Genomic DNA, 25,253 nt, shown 5'->3' with positions numbered 1-25,253 from the left:
GCGTTTGACTAAAATTTCTGAGGACGTATTTACAAAACAGTATGAGCCAGTTCTTTCGCTTATGAAAATCTATCAAATTATAAATTTAGACCAGGCCTAATGCTTCACTTACTGTTTTATTGAAACCCAAATATATAATAAAATTATCACTTCTCAAAAGTTGCTTATTTCTTTAATCCTGTCAAGAAAATGAGTTGGTTAGTTCTTTAATAGGACACCTTATATTGCAAAATAAACACAAAATGTTTAAAAACTTCATTACACTTCTAAAAGCTCATTTTAATGCCTGTCACTGGATGTAGGAAATTTTAAAAGGCATTTGGTGCCCTTTGCTTTCAATATTGCTTACATTCTGGGGAAATCAGGAAGCTGGGAATTTATCACTACAATTATACAAAGTATTTTGAACAGAAGTCTCTTGTTCATATAAATAGAAATACTAGTTTAAAAAGTTAACTTCTCTGAATCTCTAAGGATTCACTGTTGATATTCTTAAAGGTAAATATTCTGTAAATATTACAGAAACCCAAAATTTTTAAAGCCATTCAGTTGTTTTTAGAACCTCTTCCACAATCGTACCTTCTTACATAAATACACTTTTTGTTACTTACTGACTCTTTGTGCAAACAGATTCCGAGTCCTTTCTGTTTGATAAATAAAGGAACCTATAAGGCTGGCTTCAGGCAGACGTACTGGCCAAAAAATCAATTTGTCTTTGTATGAGAGCAAAAATACAGATAATAGTAAACTTGTATCTGCCTCGTTTTTTTTTTTAAGTCAGGAAAAGTTGTAAGTAAGGAAAAATGAAGGCAAACCAGTGCTCCAAAACGCACTTGATAGAACTTCAAACCCCGTAATTCTCACGGCTAGAAATTTGAAACCTGACTCTTTTGTATGAGAAGTGTATTTGAGGTAGTTATATCAGTCTTCAATGAAAACATTAGCTGTTTAGGGTATGCTTTGCTTTTAATTCAGGGGAATATTAATTCCTAGCTGTATTAATAGTGTAAAGTAAAAACAGTGTATGGATCCATTTAATCTTCAGTTTGAAACAGAATTTGGATCCTTGAAATGTGCTGAGAGAAAATAGCAACATCATCACTGGAGAAAGAACTTCAGATGCAGCAAAAGACCCGTGAGAGAAAATGCCCTAATGGTTTATAATGATGAAATATTTTACATATCTATTTTAAAAATGAATTTTAAAAGTAGCAAGCCTAAGCCACTGAAATAAAAACAAGCTGTGCTGTTTCATGACACTGGCTTGGAAGTTTTACAAGGTCTTGTAAAACATAAGAAAGAATTTCTATAGTGCCCTGAACATTTTGTAGAAAAAACTCAATTACTATAGTGGCACTGAGCCAACTTCAATCAGTGCAAATGCTGCTGGAAGGAGCATCGGCACATTTCATGCTAAAATCACCTGCACAAACCCACAGGTGTGATGTGATTACCAAAAACATAGGATAAAGATTCAGGCAGACTTCTCCAACCTTTTCTTTTTCTTTTTCTTTTTTTTTTTTTTTTTAATTAAATAAGTTCTTCATTATTTTAATTAAATCGGCATAAATAGCAGAGGCCAATGGTTGAACAAAACTATTAAATTTCGTCTGAAGATTAAGATAAAGCACAAAGGGAAGCAGGGTTGTTTAGGGGTGAGAGTGATTTTGTATAAGCTTAATTTTATAATGATTGTAGGCAGTGGACACCTTTTATTTTTTTCCTAACATAGATGGCCAAGAATAACCAGAGCGCTATTTTAACCACACCAAGTAGACCTGCTCTGAGTAAATTAATCATTTACTATTTGGCAAACAACATTTACTGAATGTCTAATAAAACTTGAAGTTAGCATTTCTTTTGACAAAATGAAGCACACTTTCTTCATTTTGTAGGAATTTTGTGTTTGTACTTTTTATTCACTGGTGATAAAAGGTGTGAAAACTGAAATGTTGTAAACGTTCCTAAAATACTCTGTCAGTTTGTCTCAGCTATGGCTATGGGTGACAAACTGTAGGGACAAGGCATTCAATATATTCCTCCTTTCAGTTCCTTGGATTTTTTCTGTAATTGCTAGCAAGGATGCGGAATTGCCAATATTGGAGGTGCTGGATTTTGTGGTGTGAATGATCATGGGCTGCAGCCTGGACCAAGGCCAAAGAATCGTTTCATGTTTGCCAGCAAGCAGCCTTCAGAGGGCAAGAGCTTTCAATTGCTCTCAGCCTGGATGAGTTTTAAACAGACAATCTCAATGTGGAGAGCTCATTACCTTGATTAATTCCTGAACATCCAGATCCTGGTCAGTAATGTAGTTTTCTAAAATGTATTTGCTGGTTTTCGAGTGAGCTTCAATAAAGGTTCTAGAAATAGTCTATGCTGGTGATGCAAGAAGAGGACTACTATTGTATGCTTATCATTTATTCTTCCACAGAGGTGGGTCCCCGGCATATTGAAAATTTTCAAAGAATGAAACGGATTGGTTTGGCAGACCTGAAGAGCCGGAATTAATTCACTGGTTAGAGCATTTGAACACTGCTCATGTGGAACAGCACAGCCAGCAATGTAAAGGTATGTCAGTTCAGCCTGAACATAGCAAGTCCTTGATTTCATACTTTTTCAGGCCCTTGAGCTCTTGGTTTAAATTACCTGCCATGTCAATTAGTGGTAATTAATACATGGATGGAATGATGGATTTGACGCAATCTGATGTGTTTTAAGGAACTAGTATTAAAAGCGGGTGGTTGGTGTTCTCTGTTAACTACCAAGATAGTCTTTTTAAATATTACATAGGTTAAAAACTAGAAGTGATAAATGTATGTACCAACAGTTTTAACTATTTAGTATCATTCTGTGTATTAATGTCCATGTGTAGGTGTGCATTTGGAAGAGTCAGGTTTAGAGCCCATCATACCTGCCAGAGGTTTTATCTGAAGCTATTGTAAGTAATTAATTTCAAAGTTACTCGGTTTCTTATTGAATAAAATAATTCCTCAAAGCTACAATCTACTTTTCCCTCAAATGGTACTCAAACCGATATTTCATATACTCTTATCTTGAAGTTACTGTATAAATCAGAGCTGCACTAGCGTATCTGGAGGGTAGCAAAGGTAGAGGTCTGTCATGCTGCGGGCAGCTCGTGGAGGAACTCTGCCTGCAAGAATGCTCAGACAGGCAAAATCGGTGCTGGGAGGCAGCTCCTATTGTTTCCTCTATGGCCATCCACCAGGCCATCCTTTCTTTCAGGCCATTACTGCCCACGTGGAACAGGGCTCAAGCATGTTCTCCGCTCTCCAGGACATGCATCCTGATGCAGGCATTTACTGACACCCCTTTGTTCTGACATGGGAAAGGTATACCAGGGCATTGCTGCCCACTATGCTGGGATCACAGGGAATGGAAGGAAGAGCTGCTCAGCCCTGCCAGAGACCAATATATGTACTGGAGTAGTACAAGCTACAAGTCCAAGTGTATAATGTTTGGAACAAGGGAATTCATTAATATCATTTATATGTTGTAAGACTTTATGCAATTCAGCTGAGAACAGAGCCCCTAATTGGTTAAGATTTCATAAATAAGGACTCATAAGGTGATTCAGAGAAAAAGCAATTAGAGATCAAGATATACTTCTAGAATTAATGTTTCAGGATATAGCCTGAAATTCCTCCGTATGCAGTAACTGGAGCACTATTTAAATTAATAAAATGAGAGAGACCAGATTTCTCCTAAGGATAGTAAATATTGGTAACTTCAATATGTGAACAACTGCTTCACACAACTCCATGCTGGAAATACCGATTCTGCCGTTCCTTTCTTTACTTCTAATTTTCGGTTTCAGTCATGTAAATTAAAAATTAATTTCCATTGCATTCTTTTTGACAGGAATCCCAAGTGTGAAAAATTTAGATATATCTGAACTCCACATTCCTTTTTTATGATAATCAATTAGGATAAAAATACATAAAATCCAGTTCAAGTGCAGCGTTTCCAAGATAACCCACACATTAGGATGGCTTTCTTTGGCTTTTATGGCTACATGCTTACCTCTGGGGTCAGTGCATTGTTATCTGAAGTCTGACTTGACAGCAAAATATGTGTGAAACCATCTTCTTTCCGGACTACAATGTCCCTGAACCGGCAGTTACTTTCATTTTGACGCACACTGTATCTTAGTCTCTTATCGAAGACATAATCTTTCTCCCCATCTAGTTTCCTTTTCACAGTGCTGTGTAGATTCAAGCTTCCATTGGCCAGAGAAGAACCTTTCAGACGGAAAGAATCAAAGCATAGTTATGTCTATACCTTCGAAGAAATGGAGTGATATTTTCCATTAGCTTAAACATAGCTTGGTATTTACAATAGCCTCTACATGATAAATTTGATAAATCAAAAATATGCCTGGCTAGTCAAATATCGCCTCAAGCCATTCTTATTATTCTATATCCCAACATGCAGTACTTTTTGTTCTCTGATCAGGCAACCGCTAGATCCAGTGAATTGTAGCATGTAGGACTGGTACTCTTAATGGGATTCAGTTCTGCTTTGAAGATGAAAGCAATTGTATCGTATTGTATAGTCTTTCATATGAATTTGGGGTGATCCCTGAATTCATGGGAAAATTCTAATTCAGCTTTGGAAAAACTTTACGTGACAGGTTTAATCCAAATCCCATCTCTCAGAGTTACATTTTCTTCCTTTTATGGTGACCAAAAAGTCATTATCGGTTTCAAATGACAATCTGAATACACTCTTGTTGCCCATCTCTATGTAACAGTAATTTAGGGGAGTTCTTACTAAGCTGACACAACCGTCATTCTCTTCCATGTATCCTTGTGGTTAGCGTTAGAAGTAGCGGTTAGCCATCCTCTTTGCTCTGATCCCAAGCTTCTGCTCATTACATTTTACAGTAACAATAATTACTGACTTTTGACTAACAGACATGATATTAATATTGGACTTTTTACATAGAAAATATGAATGCTGATGACATTTTGGAGGGTATCCAGCAGTAGTGAAAAAAGGGAACTATGACAAGAAAGAGATAGTTCCTCCTTAAAAATAAATGAGAGAAATAGTATGTCAATTTTAAAAGATGGTTTATTCTGACTTACATTGTGTATGAACTGTAAACTATTACTTTGCTTAGGTTTACAGTTCCTCTGTAATAGGCAATATATTATGATTGGTAACAATGCTGAGCTGGACTGTTGAAAATATCTTTACAAGATTTGTATGCAATACTCCTTTTCTAATTACAGAATTTCACACTATTGCCATTAAAAGTAAAGCAGAGACAGGTTATTGAGGAACAGAGATTAAAGTCACTCTGTTCACTGAAATAGTTTCCAAATCTGATTTTTGTTTAAATAGACATGAGCCCACAATACGCCATATTTAAGAATGGCCAAGAAAGAGCTGAATGAAAACACTTTTGTTTGTTTCGTTCTTTACTCCTGCCACAGCTCACCCATTCCAGCTGCTGGTATCAAATAGCCAGGAATTTTTAAAGGGCAGATGACATGAATATTAGAACATAGATTTAAATTTTATAGTTTAAATGACCACTATCCAACTAAAAATGCTCTGTTGGAATAGAATTGAATGGTGAATTAATAACAAATTATTCTCTAAACCAAAATCACTTACCCTCATTTTGGATTAGCTATGTTTCAACTTGATGTTTATGTAGGTAACTGAACTGTCTGATACCTCTCAGTTGGCAATGGCCTGTGGAATTGTTCACAGTGTGTGAAATGCCTGTATATACACTGCAGTTACAATATGTCATGTTTAAATATATAGAGTGCTTAATAGTATTTAATGGTACATCATTTGGTTTCATCATGTAATGTGTGCATGTGTGTACACATATATCTACACACAGAAATGCATGTTTGTTAAAGAATGCTATTTCAGTCAATCATAAAACTCTTTTTCATTGTTAAGTTAAGAAATACCATCTAAAGTATCGCCTATATTATACTGAATAGAGGATTTAACTGGTGCAATGCAAATATTGACAAATTACATTAGATCATCAATTTGAAGAAAAAGCATTTGAAGCCAGCAGAATTTGAAATTTGTTTTCTTGACAAGAATTATCTACAAGTGTAGAAATCACTATGTGCTTGAATTTTAAAAATTATGAGTAATTTCTGATGGCATGTGTCTTCTTTTTCATAAGGTTTTGCTACTGCATATATTTTGACATGTATTCTTACAAACAAAAATCAACTTGTGAAATTACTAATGGAAAACTAATAGCATTGGGAATAATATACTGAAACAAATTAATTATTTGACTGAGGGAGACTTTTAAATATTGCATTTTTATCTACTCACTCCTTACTATGTTGCTTGACCCAGCAATAAGCTACTAAAATGTGAAGAGTTAAATCTCCCAAAAAAGTGTGAAGAACTTATAAAATCAGAGGCACAAATGAGCGTTGAATGGAAGATGTGTCAGACTAACTGTACTGATTATCTACCTAGAGTTGAAGATTATGCCACATCGATTTTAAACACAGATGGTAAGAGAATGGTAGAAGATTAATTCACATAGATAATCCAGCTCAACAAAAAGCCTCATAATAATAATAATAATTTTATTTTATTTTTTTTGTTGTACTCTTCTTTGTTTGAGTAATGTATTCAGTTTGTAAAGTAAATACACAATGTAAGAAACTTTAGATGTTATAAAAATATTTTAACTGTCTGCACGCCAGCTGAAGGAAATTTAACCAGAGGAAAGAAAGATCTAAATTAAATACGAGAGAAACATAAATGGAAAAGTGTCATTTCCAGGAATGGATGATTAACAGAACAACATATAGTGAGTAAATTGTTGTTTCAGTGTATACTGTGCCCAGTAACCTTGCTTAATCTGATAAACTGGAGAAAACGATCAGCAAAATCCAAAGACAACACCCAAGTGAAACCAGGCGAAGTTAGCATGTCTATTGCATGGATGTGATGGAGCTTCTGAAGGTTTGCTCTGGAGCTACTAAAGCATCCAAATTGTCTCTGCATGAGGGTTAATAGTTAGCACCTGCTTAATACACGCAAGGGTAACAGTACTTTAATATGTCACGATGAAAAATGACTGTGACATTGACAGTGACTGTGACAGGAAAAAAGAAGCATTCTCAAAGCAATCTATACTGCACGTGAAACAAATTAAGAATGTCACAAATTAACTAAGGAAGCTTTGGGTACCTCTAAATGTGGTCTACTGGCTTAGTAATGAGTAGTTGATGCTCAGTCTAGGTACAAAAAGAAAACAGAAGAGGAGAAAATATTCCTTCCTTTAGTGGGAGTTTAATCTAATTATTACGTTGGTTTTAATCAGCAGTAGAACTTGTGGAATACCTAAAAACACACTGATGTTTAGAAGAAGTTTCAATATTTTTTAAGGGAACTTCAGATATTCGCAGACCACTGGTGCATCTAGTAATCCTTCTCCAAGAATGGCAGTAAAGGATGCTATTTAAGGAGAAAATGCAAGCTTGGCCACTTTCTGCAGTCCTCTCCCCTAGTATCATCCCTAAGTGTTGTATAGCAATATGAGAGGATTCACCCTTCCTGTTTCCTTCAGTATTTGCTCGTGGACTTTTTCATGGGTTTCTCTAATCCTCTTCTGAGCCTGTTGATGCTGTCTGTCTCCACAGCCTCCTGTGGTATGAGTTTGAGAAGGTGTGTAGCCACTACACAGAGAATAATTTTCTTTCATCTTTGCTTTTATCTGGTGTTCTACCAGTTTCAGTGAGTGGTCCCTAGTTCTGCTATTGAGGGATTTGGTGAATAACAGTTCTGCATTTACTTTATCTGAGGCTTTGATTTTGTAAACTTTGATCATATTCACCCTCAGCCTCCTCCTCTCCTAACTGAAGCCTCTTTTATTCTTGTAATCCTCTTCATTTTAGTTGTCTGTTCCTGTATCTTCTCTAGTACTCACTACAGTCAAAGGGGACAACAGGTAACGATGTTACTGCTGCTACTGTTGGTACTAGAAAGTGCCCGAAGACTCCAGATTGAGCCTGAGACCGGGGCTCCATTATACTAGGCACTGCAGAAAACACATTAGAAATTAATAGTCTAAAAAGATGAGGCAGACAAAGGGTAGGAGAGGAAAGAGAGAAAAGATCGCAATGAGCCCCAGATCACTCAGTGCTTTAGAGGACTCAGATCTCCCCATCTCCTTCCACTGCTTCTACTCACTAGAAGAGGACACCTCAAGCTACTGTTATTTTCAGATATATCTTTTCTTAGTGTTTCATCACAGTCAGTTTAATGGAGCAGTCTCTGTACCACCACCCTAGTGGTGATCCTTGTGCTGGTACTAGCATGCAGGTAGGTAGCATACTGTGAAGTGACCTGATGAACTGTTCTGGCTGGAAACCCTGCAAAACTGTGGTTAATTTTCAAACAGATCCACCTTGTAGGCTCAAGAGTACTAAAACTAGTGCAGGGAAATAGATGGGAGTAACGATCAGGATATTATGGGATGGAGGGCTGGACTGTTCCTTTTGTAAGCAGCATGTGTTTATGCTGAATGAAAAGGATCATGGAGCTAGGGCTTTAATTTTTCTAGGTGAAATAAACCATGCTCCCTTACTCTGCCTGGTAAACAGCTTGGCATTCCTCAGTCTTCCCAATAGCTTTTCTCTGTCTCCTTTCTGTCTTTCTTGTGGGTAATGGTTAATACTGTACATACTTAAAAGCAGTGTTCTGTTGATAATTTACTAATAATTTCAAACTTCTCCAGCTAAGGGAGCATCTGTAAGATATCTAAAAGCAATGAGTTTTTATCCAAATTGAGAAAGCAAGCGTATTTGGTTGTCTTTTACTGCCAGTATTGCTCCAGAATAAATAAAACAGAACAAGCTAAAAAAACAAGAGGAAGCAGTGACTAAGTTTATAGAGAGTATTTAAATTACGGGCACCATGAGACTACAAAGATTTTTGTAATGGAGAAAAACAGTGGTTAGTGATACATGACAAGCAAAAATCCTTCAGCAGATGGTACAGAAATAGAGTGATGTAGAAATTTTGAAAATTAAAAGGGGATGGTTTTTGATTCTGTCAAGAAACTTGACAAAACAATCACTCTCAATTACAATATCTGGAGAGAATCAGAAATGTGGTAACAGAATACAATAAATATAATCAAAAAGAACGGTATTGTTAGCTCCTGGGAGCATCAGTGGATGTTCTCCTGCAGAGTTTTTCAATATTTTCCAATTTGCAGACCCTTAAATAACTGTCAGTAAAGACAACTCTACTCTCCGTATGACAGGATGTGTAGAAGGTAGAAGAGAGGTTTTGGTAAGAAAAGTCTGTCCCAACTTCAGCAAGGTTCCAGGCCTCCACTAGGGTGCATATATGATTTTGTGCATACATCTGTAGATATACAGTCATCTTTCTGGGGTAAATAGCTTACTGGTGAGTTTTATCTATAGGTTGAGCAGGAAACACTTGTATCCAAGTGGATGTATTCACAAAACCAAACACAGACTGGTGGAAGTCCATTCAAGGGGCCACCAAAAACCAGCTTTCAAATAGCTATTATTTCCTTCAACAGAACTGGCATACCACTGACAAACAAAATAGATATTTTTTGATTAGTTATAGTTTATAAATTACTAATTATATTGCTTGTTTCAATACACTGGTAGTTAAACATTATTATAATATGACAGAATACTGGTTCAAGTTGATGGCTTTTGGAGCCTTCAACTATAGGCCAACACTGGTAGCAGAGCTGGGCCTACAGCTGGGTTTTCAAATTGTGGGGAATTTTTCAGTTTTACAAATCTAGGCTTTATCTCAAGACCAACTTAAAATTTCTATATACGTTTTCTGTGCACTCTTACACTTAGCTGTGAAATGAGTTTGACATTCATTTGGGCTTCATATAGGCAATCTCAAAACTGACACAAATGCCTGCTTCATCAGATTCTGCACGGGGCTGCCCGGGAACCACAGCTTCTGGGAGCCAAATCCAGGTCCTCCATGCTCCCTCTTTGTTCTACACATAGTGCCTGGGAGCCCTGCAAGCGTTGATGGGGCATGCCGGGCTTTCAACTTCCAGACTCTGTGGCAGACTGCCTGAAACCTCTGGCATAGCTGGCTGCCTCAAAACTACATGTGGGAGTGCTGCCAAGCAGACTGCCACATTGCTCCCAGTCTCAAGGGACAAAGCCTTGGGACCTTGGCTCAGATTTGGAGAAAGTTTTGAAACCCAAGATGTTTGGAACAAAACTTCTGTTATTCAACAAATTGGCATTTTTCTCTGAAACTTTCTTCATTTGTAATTTGTAAAATTTCAGACCAGTTTTAGTGGACGTCTATCCTGTTTAGAATGAGTTTGTGATACTAACAGGACACATGGCAGAATCACAATGGCATCTGCTGTGCTGCTTCTCTGTCAGTGTCAGTATTGAGGGAGTTCAGTAAATTGTTGGACTTGTTGAAGAGTAGTGCAAGTTTCTTCAATCTGACATTTCAAATGATGCAAAATCCTGTATCAGGAAATGTGACTTCTCTCAAGCTTGTAGGGCAAATTAGAAAAAAAGCTAGTATTTTTATTTTGACCCTTCTTCACCAGTTTCTGTCTGCTCTTACTTTGGTAGTCTCATCTCTCCTCTTTGTAGTTTTCTCTGCTATGCATGTGCTGGGTATCACAAAGCAAGACTGGAGGGATTTCTGACCTTGGGAGTGCTGCTGAGTATGGGTTTTTCAGACGAGAACCAGGTAGAGATTTAAAGATCTCTCGCTTTTGCCTACAGGGAGGTCAGAATGCAAGGGAGAAAGGAGAGCAAATTATAGAAGTGATGGATTTGGAGAATGCAAAAACCATCATAAAGAAATGTTTTAAAGGAGCTGCATATGTTAGGCCAGGAGCCCTCTGTACATGGCAGAACACCTGGCTGCTTAAGCAAAGCAGCTTTCTACTGAAATAGAGCTCTCTCACAGGGATTATTCAAACAGGGGCTGGTGGATGCCATTCATTAGCTCTTGTGGGGATCAATGAAAGGCTCATTTGACCTTCCAGTTTTTTGTGGCCCTTTAGTTCTTCATTAAAAAAAAAAGACTCTAAAACTTGGGAATTAATGCATTTTAAAGTTGCATTTTGTATCAGAACTTCCCCAATGAATAACATAAAACAAATGATTAAAAGAACTTCATTAGAAATACTAAGAAAGCAAAGAAAAATAACTTTATATGCATCTGTAATTAGATATGCAAGTCTTTTTAAAGAAAAACGTAACTTTTTAAACAGTCTTAGACGAGCTCAAACACATCAAAATACAAAAGCCTGCACTCTCAATTTTAAGTGTCATTGACATCATCTGGGCTACTTATGCATTTAAAGCTGACCACACATTTTGCTGGTTTGGGAGTCTGTAACAAGATATTTGATGCCTGGATTGAAAGATCCCAGCAGTTACAGGATGTAACCAGTAAAACTAGGCAAGGACAGTTCCACATCCCAAATCAAGTAGCATTTGCTAGGTTGCTAGTAGGGTGGAAAATGGAAAGCGGGGTGATACAATTTATGTTGACTTCTGAAAAGTTTTTGGCAGGGCAATTCACGAGAAGCTGTTAAGGAAATGAGTGCTATCATGGGCTACGAAAAGTGGCTAATAAAAATAAATAATTGGAACAAATGGTTACTTTTCATCATGTCAAATGATTAGTAGTTGACTGCCCCAAGGACCTGCAGAAGGATTAGTTTATTTAATGTATGTATTAATGAACTGGGAAGAGAATGATAAGAGGAAAATTTGAAGGGAATACAAAATAAGTAGAATAAAAACTAGGAAAGAATTTGAAGAGCTTCACTGAGTCATAAGAAAAGGGTGAATTGGCAACAGTAAAGCAGATTAAATGCATAATGAAAAGAATCATACATATAGCTGTGTTCTAAATTAACTGTAACCAGCAAGGAAAAAAAACCTAAGAACAACTTTGTATCACTCAATGAAAACCTTTACACAGTGTGTAACAGCAGAAAAAATAATTCTCAAAAGGTTGTATCGCCACTATATCAGTAAGCAGTAGGAAATCATTTGGAACAGCTCCTGCTGTTTTTAAAAGGTACGAAAAAAACCCCCACACACCAAAGGCACAAGAGGATACCGAAAACTACCAGAAATCTGGGAAGACTTCCACGTGGTAGGAAGGCTAAAAAGGCTGGGGCTGCCTATAGATCGATAGGACGTCTTCCTCTTTATCCTTTCTATAAGGGCAAGAGCTTATTCAATGAAAGTAAAGGTAAAAAAAAACCCAAACAAACCCCCAAACCCAAAAACCTGATCAAATAAAATGTGCATCTCATTGTTAGCTCCTGGAAATTACTGCCACAAAGCACCATCAAGGCTTTAAGTTTGGTAGGATTAAAAAAAAATAAAAGATTGGACAAATATAGATACTGAGAAGCTACTCAGTTGCATTAAACTGCATAGTATTTATAGACAACATAAACCTTTATTCTTTGAGAACTAAGCCACTCAGTAACTGAGGATTAGAAAGAAATTTCTCCTATTTCTTCTCATTCACCTCGAGGCTGTTTGTACCTTCCCGTAAAGTATGTCTTTTGACTTCTGATGTATCCAGTCACTGTCAGAGACAAGGACCTGGCAGTTCTGAGTATTGAATATGACGAGCATTAATACTGAGGAACTTGAATGTTATTCAGCCATACTTACCATGATACTTTAGCAAAAGTGGTATTAATTCTGTTTCTAAAATAATCCTGATCTTTCTAGACCTGTGCACACATAGGAGAGGTCTGTGCACACAGAACTGAGAAGTGATTTGTTACTTGGCGATACACAAAACCAAACTTGCAGTATTATACATACCTCCGTTGTCATTCCTACTCCGTGCCTTGTCATCATTTCCCCACAAGGACTTTACACTGCAAAGGCATGTAACAAAGCCCACACTGCTTCATGTCACTCCGTGGGAAACGGAAGGAGAGAAGCCAACTGATAAAAAAATGGTATGATATATGGGGAAAGAGCGTGAAACCTGTTTATGTGCTTCTCACCATATCACTTGTGTAGCATGACAACGATTTTTCCACAAGTGGACTCTCTGTTTGCAGTTGCTGCAATTACCCCCCGTCCCCCGCCTCAAAAGACTGTAATTTAAATCACATACCAATTCCATTCACAACAGGTGAATCATTACTAACTTCCAACACGCTGGGCAAATTTTGTTCTCCTTCATGATCATTTAAATCCATATTTTGCTCTTGTGAACCATTCCCAAAATGTCTAGAATCTTTTTCATGACTGCCATCTCCATTCTGCAGACCATTATGTGGCTTTTTCAGTGGCATGATCTGTAAACCGCTGGGAGTAGTTCGGTAAGTCACAGTTTTAGCAGCCCTGTCATTAGCAGATGCTGGCTTTGCTGCGTATCCTCTTTTCTGTTTTTGAAGAGATGGATTAATTCTCTTCCTTTTGTGTGTTGACCCTTTAGACTTCCCAGATTCAGAAGGTCTATGTGATATTTTCTCAACAGATGACCCTCGGCTTTCCCGTAAAAATTTTGGAGCGCTGGTCTGTTTCCCATGTCTCGATCGCTTTTCTCTAGTAACGTGTAGTCCATTGAACTCATCAATAAATTCCTCACAATGTAGTAGATGATGTTCAGGTTCCCAGGTGTCTTCATTGCTTCCATAGCCTTTCCACCTGATGAGATATTCCCATTTGCCCTTCTTGTTCTTCCTTTTGTCTACAATCCTCTCCACCTAGAAGAAAACCCAAAAAAGTATCATATTAGAAAGAAAAATAGTTTGGTCATGAAAATGATGTTCTTCATTTACAGCTAGGAAGGCCTCCTTGACATTGTAAAGGCACCTTAGTATTCATGAGATTCTCCTAAAATGTAGTGCCTAAAACATGAACTGACTCTGACATGCAAAGCCACCCAGGCTAGCCAAAATATAGCAACCTATTTTACAGATTTAAATTTACCCTATTTTCATAGATGCAGTCCAACACTATATTCCCATTTATATAGACCATGCTGACTGCTGATGAGAACCTACTTGGTGTGTGTATAAACCGCTTGACATAACATTTAGGAATCAGTGTTACATGTTTCTGTTTCACAAAGAATTCCCATGAACAGACCTGGCAATACAGGAGAGGAATGCAGTAGCCCCAGAGGTATTTTGACAAGAAGGCCATTTCCCCTTCTGAAAACATTAAGAAGAGACATGAACACCTGATCAAACCTGATCTGGGAACCTGCAATAGCCACAACGTGAAGAAACAAGAGAGAGCCTGAATATCATTAATGAAAGCATGATTTCTTTGAAAATCTGGTTGTAAAATGAGACTATTATTGTTACATTCCTCAGCTACCTCTTGTTTGAAAGAGCTAAATAAAGCATATTTTGCTATATTGTCAGTTACTGATCATTCTCCTGAATCCACACATGCATTATGTCCCTATGAAAATCCCCATACTTCTTGTCTTGAAACTATCTTGAACAGAGAACTGATTATAATAAATTACAATATTTTACACCAAAAATATATTTGCAGTAGGTACATACACTTTGCTACTTCCAACTTATAAAAATTTGTATTTTTTATGAATGCAGTATTTGAGTACACAAAATCTGTGAGCACACCAATTTAAAAAAAAAAAGCAAATGAAAGGCATAAAGGCAGGATTCTTACGTAGAAGTAATGAATTTCATGAACCTATGCTAGAGAATGTCAGTTTAAGGAACATTTCTGCACCAAGGGATAAGGGACTATATTGGCACTGCAAGCTGAATGTGAATTAACAGTATCATGCTGTTGTGGAAAATGGGCTGTACAACTGAAGAAATCTTTGTGCTATCTCAGCACTGGCAAGATCTCAACTAGAGGGAGAGTGCGTATAAAAACCCAAGCACAAGCAGTGGACAGCAAGTCATGGGTTTAAATTGCACCAACTGAAATTTAGATAAAGTCATTAGGAAAAATGTTGTAACAGTAGTAAGAATTAAGCATTAGAATAGGTAACATTGGGAAGGTATGGAGGGTTTTTAGAACAAACAGGTTTTTTTAGACAAACGTCTGCCATGAAAAGTCACTGCTGGAAAATCGGGTTATGATGAGAAAACCTTTTGAAGTCTCTCCCAAGTTCTATTTTCTGATTCTTTAATTTTTAAATTTTTTTTAAAATGTGACTTCTGAGGGACAAAGATGCCACTAATGAAAAAAAGAATCATTATTGTTAACCGAAAGCACTATTTTTAATTTTGAAAAATAAATAAATGGCTAGCTAATGTAATAGTTTTCATTGCTCTTCAAAGAAAAATCATCTCATGTGAAGAACAAAAGTGGAATCTGTATGGAGAATTTAACCTTGACCGAAGGGCAATCACAGCAGTGTAAGTAATTGTTCTTTTTAGGTCCCCTGTTAGAGCAAACCAATGGATTAATTCTGTCTGTTCACTGGCTGGAACTATACATTCATAGAAATCATGGTGGGTTCCCCAAAGGAGTCTAAATGTAATTAGCAACTAAACATTATAATTCTATCTTAATTTATTTACATGGGAACTGTGCTAAGATATCTGTGTCTGAGTCATAGTGGACAGCTTTCCTCCATCTCCAGGGTACTCAACTGCAGCATCCCAAACAGCTCATTCCTGTGCTCTGTCTTATCAGATATCTACATAGAACCACCACAGAAGCAAAGCAAGGCATCATCTTTACTCTGAATTTAGCACAGTCCCCTTCAGGATTGCTCAGTGTGGCAAAGCAATTAACTGAAACTCAGTCTAGGCAAGTTTGAGATCATTTGTCTGAAAAGAGGAAAAGTCCTCACAAAAAAAAATGAACTGGCATTTTTTTTTGACCTCATTTGGGATGTGTGGCTTTCAGCTGTCAAACTAATAGACGACTTATGATCTTGTTGACTTTATAGAGAGCAGCTGTCCAAATTATCCCTGGCTTTAAAATATTTCTCATCCTCCTATCTGGGACTAGCTAGAAAGACTGTACATCAAACTGTGGAACTCCATAGTGGCCCGTGGGTTGTCTGTGGATTTGTTACTTTAATTACTGCAGCTCACTATACCAAGGAGCAAAACATACATATATATGTCCTGGGGAAAAAATTAAATTACTGCTTAACTCAGTAGACCACAGCTATCATTACTGCAGAGAATTTGGTTTAGAGCTATTCTGTCTGTACTAGCTAAACAATACATGCATTCCCTTCCCTTTTTAATTCAGGAGCTTGGACTTGGAACAAAAACTCTGTGTCAGGTTGATGCTACCTCGGAGTAACTTCTGCCTTTCTTTTGAGGAATTACACCAGTTGCATTTCCCAACTTGCTTGTTGAAGGAAGAACCTCAGAAAGGATGGACAAATACCTTGCCATTTTCAGAATCGCATACAAAAAGCATCTCTTCAATCTCACCTCCTTTCACTTATGCACGTATCTTTAAATTTAACTACACCGATTTCTCATTTTCACATTGTTGCTCTACTATAAGAAGGAAAAGTGAAGGGAAGCGGTTTCTTGGAGAGCATTTTTTAATATGGGAAACACTCAAGTATTTTGGTGATGCAGCATTATGCATTTCAATTAAGAGGATAAAAGGAGAAAACATGAGTGGTCTTTGTTCCTGGGAAACAAAATACTGGCAATGGAGAATGTGATTAACCAGTTCAACACATCATGAAGGGAGAATAAAAGTATTTATGAAATTGGGTCAAATTTAGTAAATGGTTTCAGAAGAAACATTCAGAAAGCAAATATATTTGGGAAAGACTAAGCATTTCATTACAACATTTTCAGAACAAAACTATCAATGTTTCACTTCCAATTTAACTAACAAAACTAAAATAAAGAGGGACTAAATAAACTGAAGACAAAATGTTTTGTTTCTGGTCAACCCCCTTCCCAGTTTATTGTTTTGCTGGGGTGAAAATGAAAAAAATGTGCGTTGATCCAAAATTAGTTGTTTTCCTTGAGTTTTTTGGTTCAGCCATCATACCCACTGGCTTGACTAATGATGCATAAAAAGTCTGAGTAGATATTTGCCTTGTCCTCATTACTGCCTCATTGTTCATTACTGAATGCATTTGAGGGTAGAGTCGAACATACTTGACCTCTCAACATGGTCCCTTTTCTTTCTTGGGGCTTTAAGTTCTTCACTGATATTTATCCCCTTCGGAGTGCCACTGTGTTCCTTCACTGCATACAGTGAAGTGCTTCAGTGTAGGCATAAATATCAGGTTTTCACCCACACCTGGTACTCTCTGTCCCTTTTTCCTTCTATCCACAGTCCACAGTAATAATAAACGTCACCATTTTGTTTTTTTAATGATGTATATTTGTTTTAACAGGTAGTATATAAAGTAATAATCTTTCCACCTTTACTTAAGGTTACACAAATTCATATGAGTTTTCTTAATGAGAAATAATTCTGTGACAGCTAGTGATTAATAGAAATAATACTTTCATTCCTTCCCTAGAATAAGCAATACACAATTCTAAGAAGATGCAGAAAATATCAATGGCTTCAATGTCTGATTTTCCATTTTCCCCCTCAGTACTTCTTTAATGAGAACTGAGTAACATCTTCCCAAAAGTGACCTTGGTAGTTACAGTTTGCCAAATCCTTGAATTCCATATATTTGGTTTGGAAAACTAAGTAGTTAAATTTAATAAAAGTGAAATGACTGCAAACAAAGTTTGCGGGGGTATCACAGTTAAGAGAGTGCTAGAATTGACCTATACCATTACTGGCCTAGATTCGCTCTCTCCCTGCCCCTCCTGGCTAATTCTGGATGAATTGAGGTGCTGATATGTTACTATATAACATATAAAGACAACAAATAGAATGAGACCATGGCATCTGTGCAAATGCATTTGCAACACACTCTTCAGCTTCCAACTAGCCTTAAACCTAGCTCTATACACAGCTGCACAAACTAGGATGAAAGTCGTAAATAAAAGACTTTTAAAAAAATTTTGTATTCTAAACTTAATGTGAAATAAAAAAAACCCTAATCAATTATAGTACAAATATGTAGAGCTTCATAAACTTAGTGTAATGATCTGGTGATCAAGCGTTTATATATGCAGAGTACAACACACACACATCTTCCTTCACAGAAGATTCAGGGTCAAAATCACTCATTTAACAGTGCAGTGTTATTGTCCACTTATCAAAAAAAACATCTAGGCTAAGTTATAAAAGGGTAATTCCTACTGAATTATTTCTATGTAACTAAAATCAGAGCACACAGTAGACTCATCTCACAGTTCACAGGCGTTCCACAGAAAATAAATAAAAATCCTTATGTTCCAAGAAAACACCTTCCAGGAGATCAGCAAACTGCCAGAAAGATTTGGAAGATTGTGTATCTAGTTAGTGATTTCCAAAACAGGTACATGTCATCTCCTCTTCTTGCCATGCATATTGTAAACAATTTAAACTGCAATCTGTGATGCTCAGATGGTCTCCATTAGTGAACTGTACAGAGCAGCAGACCGATTGCATGACATACACTAGAAAAACTTGTGTTACAGGACTTGTACTGTTTTATGTGTTTTTTTCATTGGAGGTCTTTGTCCCATGTTGTGCCTCAGGGTGTTGGAAGGGTATTTGAAGAAAATGCCAAGGAAAGAAAGGCAGTAAGATTTCTGAGAGAGATAAAGGCCATCTGATTCAACATGTTTGTCTTTTGAAAATTCATTATTGCCCTAACTTCCTCCTTTTTGTTACCTTCGCTTTAAGAAATAATGTATTTCATTAGTTGTAAATCTCTTGCTTGCTTGCAGTTGTAACTTATTTGTGTTTCTCTTGTATTTGTATTTAATTTCTCAAAATCTGGTAATTGAAGCATTTGTTCCAGATGTATGAAAAATATGGCACCATATCTTCTGAAGCAGTCAGTATTCACGTTAGAAAAGTAATAGTGGAATGGATGATGGGTCTCTCTTCAGAATCTGACCCACAGTTTAAAACAGAGTAGATGCAATCAATGTGCCAGCTATGAAACCCCCCAGTAGTAAATGTGTGTAGTTACCTGGAAGGTCAAAATGAAGGCAAAAGGGCTAGTCATAAAAATGAAAGGGAAGACGTCCCTGATCTGAATTATCCACAGGCAAAACATCAAATGACATCTTCCCAGGAAGTTCAGTGAACACCCTGTTACTGTCAACAGGACACTGCTTTTTATTCTCTTCCCTTTTTCTCTTTTCAAGCATATGGATTTCTAATTTTTTACAATCATCTCAGAATCAGAAGAGGTGTTAAACTTGATAGGGAAATCCTGAAAGTTCTGCATTTCCACTGGAAAAAGCTTATCAGCCTCCTATTACACATGGTTGCAAACCATGGTGTTAGGTACACGTCCTCCGACACATACATATGAAGACTTACAACAGACCAAATAAATGCTGTAAAAACTCCTGCTGCTCCCAGGCTTCCCGCTATGTGATTCGATGGTCCAGGTTTATGCAGAAAACCAGAAGCGCACTACAACTTAGTTGTATTTTACAGTAGTGATGTGGCAATTAGAAATTACTGCTAAAAGTGGTTAAGACTTTTCTGGACCCAGCATTTTGCCTGCGTTAAGTATACTCTGTTACCTTCCCTGGCATCTAGGTATTTTAAAGAAACTGAAAGATAAGCCTCACTCCATGCTTATGCAAACAATGTCATTTCTTCTTTGTGTAAGGGGTCTTCTGGCAGAAGGAGCTTGCCTTTATTACCAGTTTAGATCAAATGAAGCCCTGGCTGATAGCCTGCAGAAAAACAGCCAACCACAGCTTCCATGTAGACTCATATCTCTAGTGACCTTACGCCATTTTTCTTGGAAGTCCCACCTTTCTCTGAAATTCAGTCTCACTGAAACCGAAATTCTGGTCTGGTCTCTCAGTTGTTCATTTCTGGCTCTTTTGAAAACTGCCACATCTCCAGTTCCACACAAGGGCTGTGTTTCCCCGCTTCTGTCCCCGCTGCCGACCTTACTAACAGAACCCATTTTTGTGCCCTTGCCTTCTCTCGTTCTGTTTACTGCAGCCTTCTCCTGGTCAGAACTTACAGTGCTCAAAGCTACCAGTCTGTTAAAGCCATTTCCCTCTCCTACTATAAATTTAAGGATGTAATCTAAATCACTTTCTTTTATTAGGATATTTAAGTTAATGTGTGTAAACAATATCTGTGGTAGAAGTGCCACGATCATTGTGGTTTTTGGAGCAAACAGGAATAATAATATACACAAGAATCTTGCACTGGAAGAAGGGCAATTTTGTATAGACCGATACTGGTCTGGACTGGAAAAGGAAAATTGACAGATGACACAGGGATCAAGACAGGACTTCTTGCTCAACATGTGTAGTCCCTGTCATTGTAGGCAATTACATCACATAAACCCTTTCATATCGGATATGTTCATGATACAGAACATATTTCTGCCCGGGCTTATTGTTTGTAGGTTGCACAGCAAACAGCTGGTCCTTCTTAAATGTAGTAATTTTGTAAAAAATATTTTAGGTTTTCATTTGGAAAGCAAGACATCTTTCAAAGGTGCAAGAAAAGTGCACTAAAAAATAAAGATGTTCTTTAGTAGTAGGTTCAGGTAATCTTGACAATGTTCTTTATACGGAGGAAAAGCAGGATTTTTTCCTTTGCAGTCCAAGTGCGCACCTGTGTCATCAAAAGAACTGTTCTGCAATGTGGGGAAGACCTCTTTAGGTCTGTTCCTCCATAAAGGTTTAAATCCCTTTCACTTACAAACATTAATCAACACATACAATGTATGTGGAAATCCAAAAAACGTGGGGGTTTCTATTTATTTTAAAGCATAATGATGCATTTCATTCATCAAATCCCCGTTTTTCTTTTGCACAATTCATCACTTCATTATTGGATTTCAGTGTTCATATTTCTTAAAGAAAGCAAGAAGCAGGGCATACCAAATTCTTAATGTCCTTTATGTTAAAAAGTTGAGTCAGTTCTGAACACACCCTCTAAAAGCTTGCTAGCACAATTTATTTCAGAACGCATCTGTTAGAATTCTATCTAGAATCTGATGATAAATGCTTACTTTTATTTCAGTAGTAAAGTACAGCTACTAATTTTTACTGTACCGCTAAATTTGTTTTGTACATTGTAGTGCACACTTTAAATTTAGAAACAACAGACATTTTCCTGGTTTGTAGATCAACAAAGGAAAAAATAAATGCTGTTCCTATTTACTGTCATAAGTGAGATTTAAAAACACAGTGTACACTGCTAATCTAAGAGAATTGAGACAGGGATGAAGTTTGCTTTAAGCAGAACTGTTCTTGTACAGTCTATTTCTGTGACAAGCACAGATGACTAGAACATGAATGAGAAATCTAAATTCAAAGAGACAAAATATTTCGCCAAGCTCTACAAAAAGTTGGCTGGTTTGGACACGTGGATGGCTCTCAGCTTTCTAATACTGTGGACTACTTCCTCAAATGTTTCTCTGCGGAATTCGATGGGATTCTCCAGTTTTATACCATCTGAGAGTATGTGTAAGGGAAATGTGTGTGTTTATCAGAAAAGAAGAGCTCAGCACAACCTAGTAAGGACCTGACTCTGCCTATACTTTCTTTACAGTACTAGAAGTCAGCAGAGTTATTCCCAATTTACTTAGACGCAAGTAAAAGCAAAGTAGGAATCCCTGGGATTTAAACCATGAGGTTTTTTACTTTTACTTTAAAAGCAGTTTATAGGAACAGGAGCAAGACTTGAAGAGACTTCTAAGCAAACCGGTGTTTATGTGAACGTATCACAGTTCCTTCAGTAAAACTGCCTGGAATTTGTTAAAAATACTCATGTTTCCAAACAGATGTGGAAATGTGTAAGCAGTAGTTAAAAAATAAAAATATGACTATCACTAAAGGTGCTTTTCACCAACATTAAAGCAAGTCTAGAAATGCAGGAAGCAATTAATTTACATAAAAGCTGCACCTGAAATCGTTAGAAAAAATTAATGCTGTTTTCTTTTATGTTCGTTTGCAGTTTGCTCTCCTTTACCTTCTTCAGTCCTAGCTTATTTTAGTGTTCTGTTTTACAGTTCACTCAAGTCTTTTTCTCCACCATATGGGCTTCATTCAGATTCAACTCAAGGCCAGGTCTTCAGTTCAACTCTTTTACATCCATCCCAAAGCTTAGCCAGAAGTGAAGATTCCACATTAAAAAAATACAAAGGTTCAGCTATAATACAGTATAAATAAATATTTGAACTACTCTGCTGTACTACCACTCCGTGACTCATTGCTTTACAAATGCTACTGGTACGACTGTCATAAAATAAACCACATGTTCTTGTGTGGTAGGTAGAAAAATATTTTCTTAGCCCTTTTACAGCAAAGTGGTAAACTTGAGCACCAAGAAGTGAAAGCCTAGGTTTTTGGGGAGCTGTTCGTCACTCGGTGGTTTCCATAGCTGCTGAGAACTTAGGATTTCAATGTGAGCACGAGCTTCAGCTGTTCAGAGAGGCTTTACCAACTTCATGTGACAACTGAGGAGAATTGTCCGAGGGCAGCTTGCTGGCTTTGCAAAGCTTATGTGCCAGGGAGAAGATAAGAGACAACAGGAGGGTGCAGCATATTGGGGGGGGTACAAGGTGATACTGGTCAGTCTAAGTGGCCACTGTACAACACACTCTCCTTAGCAAAGTTTTTGAAATGAATTTTACAGGAGGACAATGTAATAGCTTTGCAGATATTTTCAAGGAACACGCCCCGTATCGAAATGATAGCTTGGTAAAAATTAAGGCTCTGTGTTGGAAAACAGGAGAAATGGACAATTAGAGCCTGTATTAGGTAGTTACTCCAAGAGACAGGATGTGGAATAGCAATTTTTGGGTATGGCGTGTAAAGAATCTCCAGTGACAATATGTGTTTTCTAGCTACTGTACACAGGGAGACGCAAGTATTTTTGAAATGATCAATACATATTTGACAGAACAGCAAGTCAAAAAGAATTCCCAGCTTACAGGCCTAAACGTGAAGGAGGATGGTAATCTCTCCCCCATCACTGAGATAGGAGGGAGAGGAAACTGAAGAACTCTGTGTTATATTAATGGCTGGACAGGGATAAGGAAATGTCAGAATGATAAATCATACATCCATTCCATGCTTTCTATCCAAACTAGAATAGGAGGCAACTGGTTTGGAGCATCCATATAGCAAAGGTAGTAACGGTCATCTTTGTGAATAATACCATGCAGGGATAGGTTTTAGAAGGAAAGGGCTAAAAATAGATAACTTTATACAATATAGAAGGCTGAGGGGTGATCCTTTGAGTGAAAAGCTGAAGTAGCAGTTTGTAAAGTAGTGGGATAATAAGAGAAGACAAGTCATGAAACACAAAGGTTTCTTTCAGAATTCAGTAGAATTCTTCATTTTCTTGGTTACACAAATGAAGCTAATGTGATGGCAGAATACAGAAATGAGCCAAAAGGAAAGGTAGAGCAGAAAAAAGAAATAAAGAAATATGCTTTAGGCAGCTATAATGGCATGATAGGAGCACAGAATTTTACAAGTAAGTATCCAGGATACCACTGCAACATCACAGAAAAATGGCACATAAAATTTCAAAAATTATCTGTGAAAGAGTAATTGTCAAAAAGGAAGAATAATACATCATTATCCCCTCAGAAATAGCATTCAGATGAGCAGGGTCAGTAGGCCAAGTTCTGGCCTCAATTATTGCATTGGTTTTCACTGCAGATTTAATTTGTGTTTGAGATCTGAATTTTGTCCAGTGTAAAACCAACTTACTACTGGTGCCTGGAAGGAACAAACTATCTTACGCACAGTAGTAAAGGCAGTTATGAAAGCTGTCACTGTTCATCAGACAGATGCATTTTAAATCGTCTGAGAGTGCAGCTAGTTAGAAATACACATTTAAAAAGTGGGGACAGTGCTCTAAACGTGGAGATGCAAAGCCATAAAAGCATATTCATTGATATTTAACACAAGAGTGTGTTTTGGAGCAATTAGATGGACTCTGTGTGAGGAGGACGTTTGCTCACAGTGCGGATGCAAGGCACTAACACACTGTGCTTGTACAAATGTCTGCAATGAGTCAGACTGACTACACCACATTGTGTGGCAGGCTCCAGCCGCACGCAACCGTGAAACTCCTCTGGCAATGGCAGAGTCCCCTGGGAGCTGCTATCAGACTGGCGTGCTGCAGAGGAGACAATCACAGGTTACACAGCTGTCCTCAGGCCCCTGATCCTCTTGAAAGCTGACTTTGGCAAAGGTGGTCACCATTCTTTGACCTCAGTGGGTCCTGTTTCAGCCTTGGTAATTCACATAAGCTAAGGAAGTGTTAATTGATTGAGTCCTGAGTTCTTTTAGACTGTCGTTATTCCTGATGATAGGGTTTCAGCCAAGTATTGGCAGTACTTCCAGCCGTAGGGGTTGCTATAGACTGGAATCCATTATTCCTTCCAGAGAGGTCCCAAGGAACGACACCGGGGTTTCTCTGACGGAGAGGTACAGATCTTGCCATCCTGCTCAAAATGCCTGCCACATCACTCCAAGGGTTACTGTGGAGGCATGTGCCACATCTCCATGCTGACGGCTATCCTCTCTTTCTGTTGATAGATCATGCAGACGTATCAAGCGTCAGGGTGAGACTGGAACTCTGATGAATCTGAGGAACCATCTAGAAATGTCTGTGCTCGAAGCAGTATTGAATATGTAAGTAGTGAATACATTACTGAGGAAATTTTCCATGTATTTGTTAGTCAGATTCCTAACTTGGCGGTTGTGTTAATACCTCAGCTGCTCCTGGATGCATTTACAGCAATGATGTGGCAAAGGACTTTTTTCCATGTGCCTCTGTAGAATGGAGCGCTATATTTTTATAAATGTAGGATTTCTGAGATTTATTCCCTACATTTGTTGCACTTTAGGCTAGTGTATGTTCCCTCCGTGGCACTATGCCAGTCACAAACCGAAGCTGTGGAAGGCTGCAGCTGTCTGCTTGTTATTAATTGAAGGTTAGTGCAGAGACCAACATACATGCGTGCTCCAACACCCATACTGTTTTGCAGATACTGTAGGAATGGAAGCTTAAATTCACACTTCAGAATAAGAAACCGCTGGGTCACATTTAATACTAAGATCCCACTTGCAAATGGTTTATGAAATTACAAAAAGGACGTTTAACAAATAGCTAATAAGTTGTTACAGACTCTTATGAATCTCGCACCTAACTAGTCTT

At 37.6% G+C, this 25,253-nt stretch overlaps 1 protein-coding gene across 1 annotated transcript in view; it reads right to left on the bottom strand.

Moving 5' to 3' along the window:
* CDYL2 (chromodomain protein, Y-like 2) overlaps nucleotides 1–25,253 on the bottom strand; it is a 54,908-nt gene that overhangs the window by 11,253 nt on the left and 18,402 nt on the right. Inside the window, 2 exon segments of the mRNA XM_009586545.1 lie at nucleotides 4,042–4,259; nucleotides 13,165–13,759. Coding sequence (XP_009584840.1) covers nucleotides 4,042–4,259; nucleotides 13,165–13,759 — 813 coding nt within the window.

This window comes from Fulmarus glacialis, unplaced genomic scaffold (assembly GCF_000690835.1).
Source record: "Fulmarus glacialis isolate BGI_N327 unplaced genomic scaffold, ASM69083v1 scaffold15101, whole genome shotgun sequence".
NCBI classification, from domain to species: Eukaryota; Metazoa; Chordata; class Aves; order Procellariiformes; family Procellariidae; genus Fulmarus; species Fulmarus glacialis.
The sequence above is the reverse complement of the archived record's forward strand: the minus strand, read 5'-3'. Positions and strand labels throughout refer to the sequence as shown.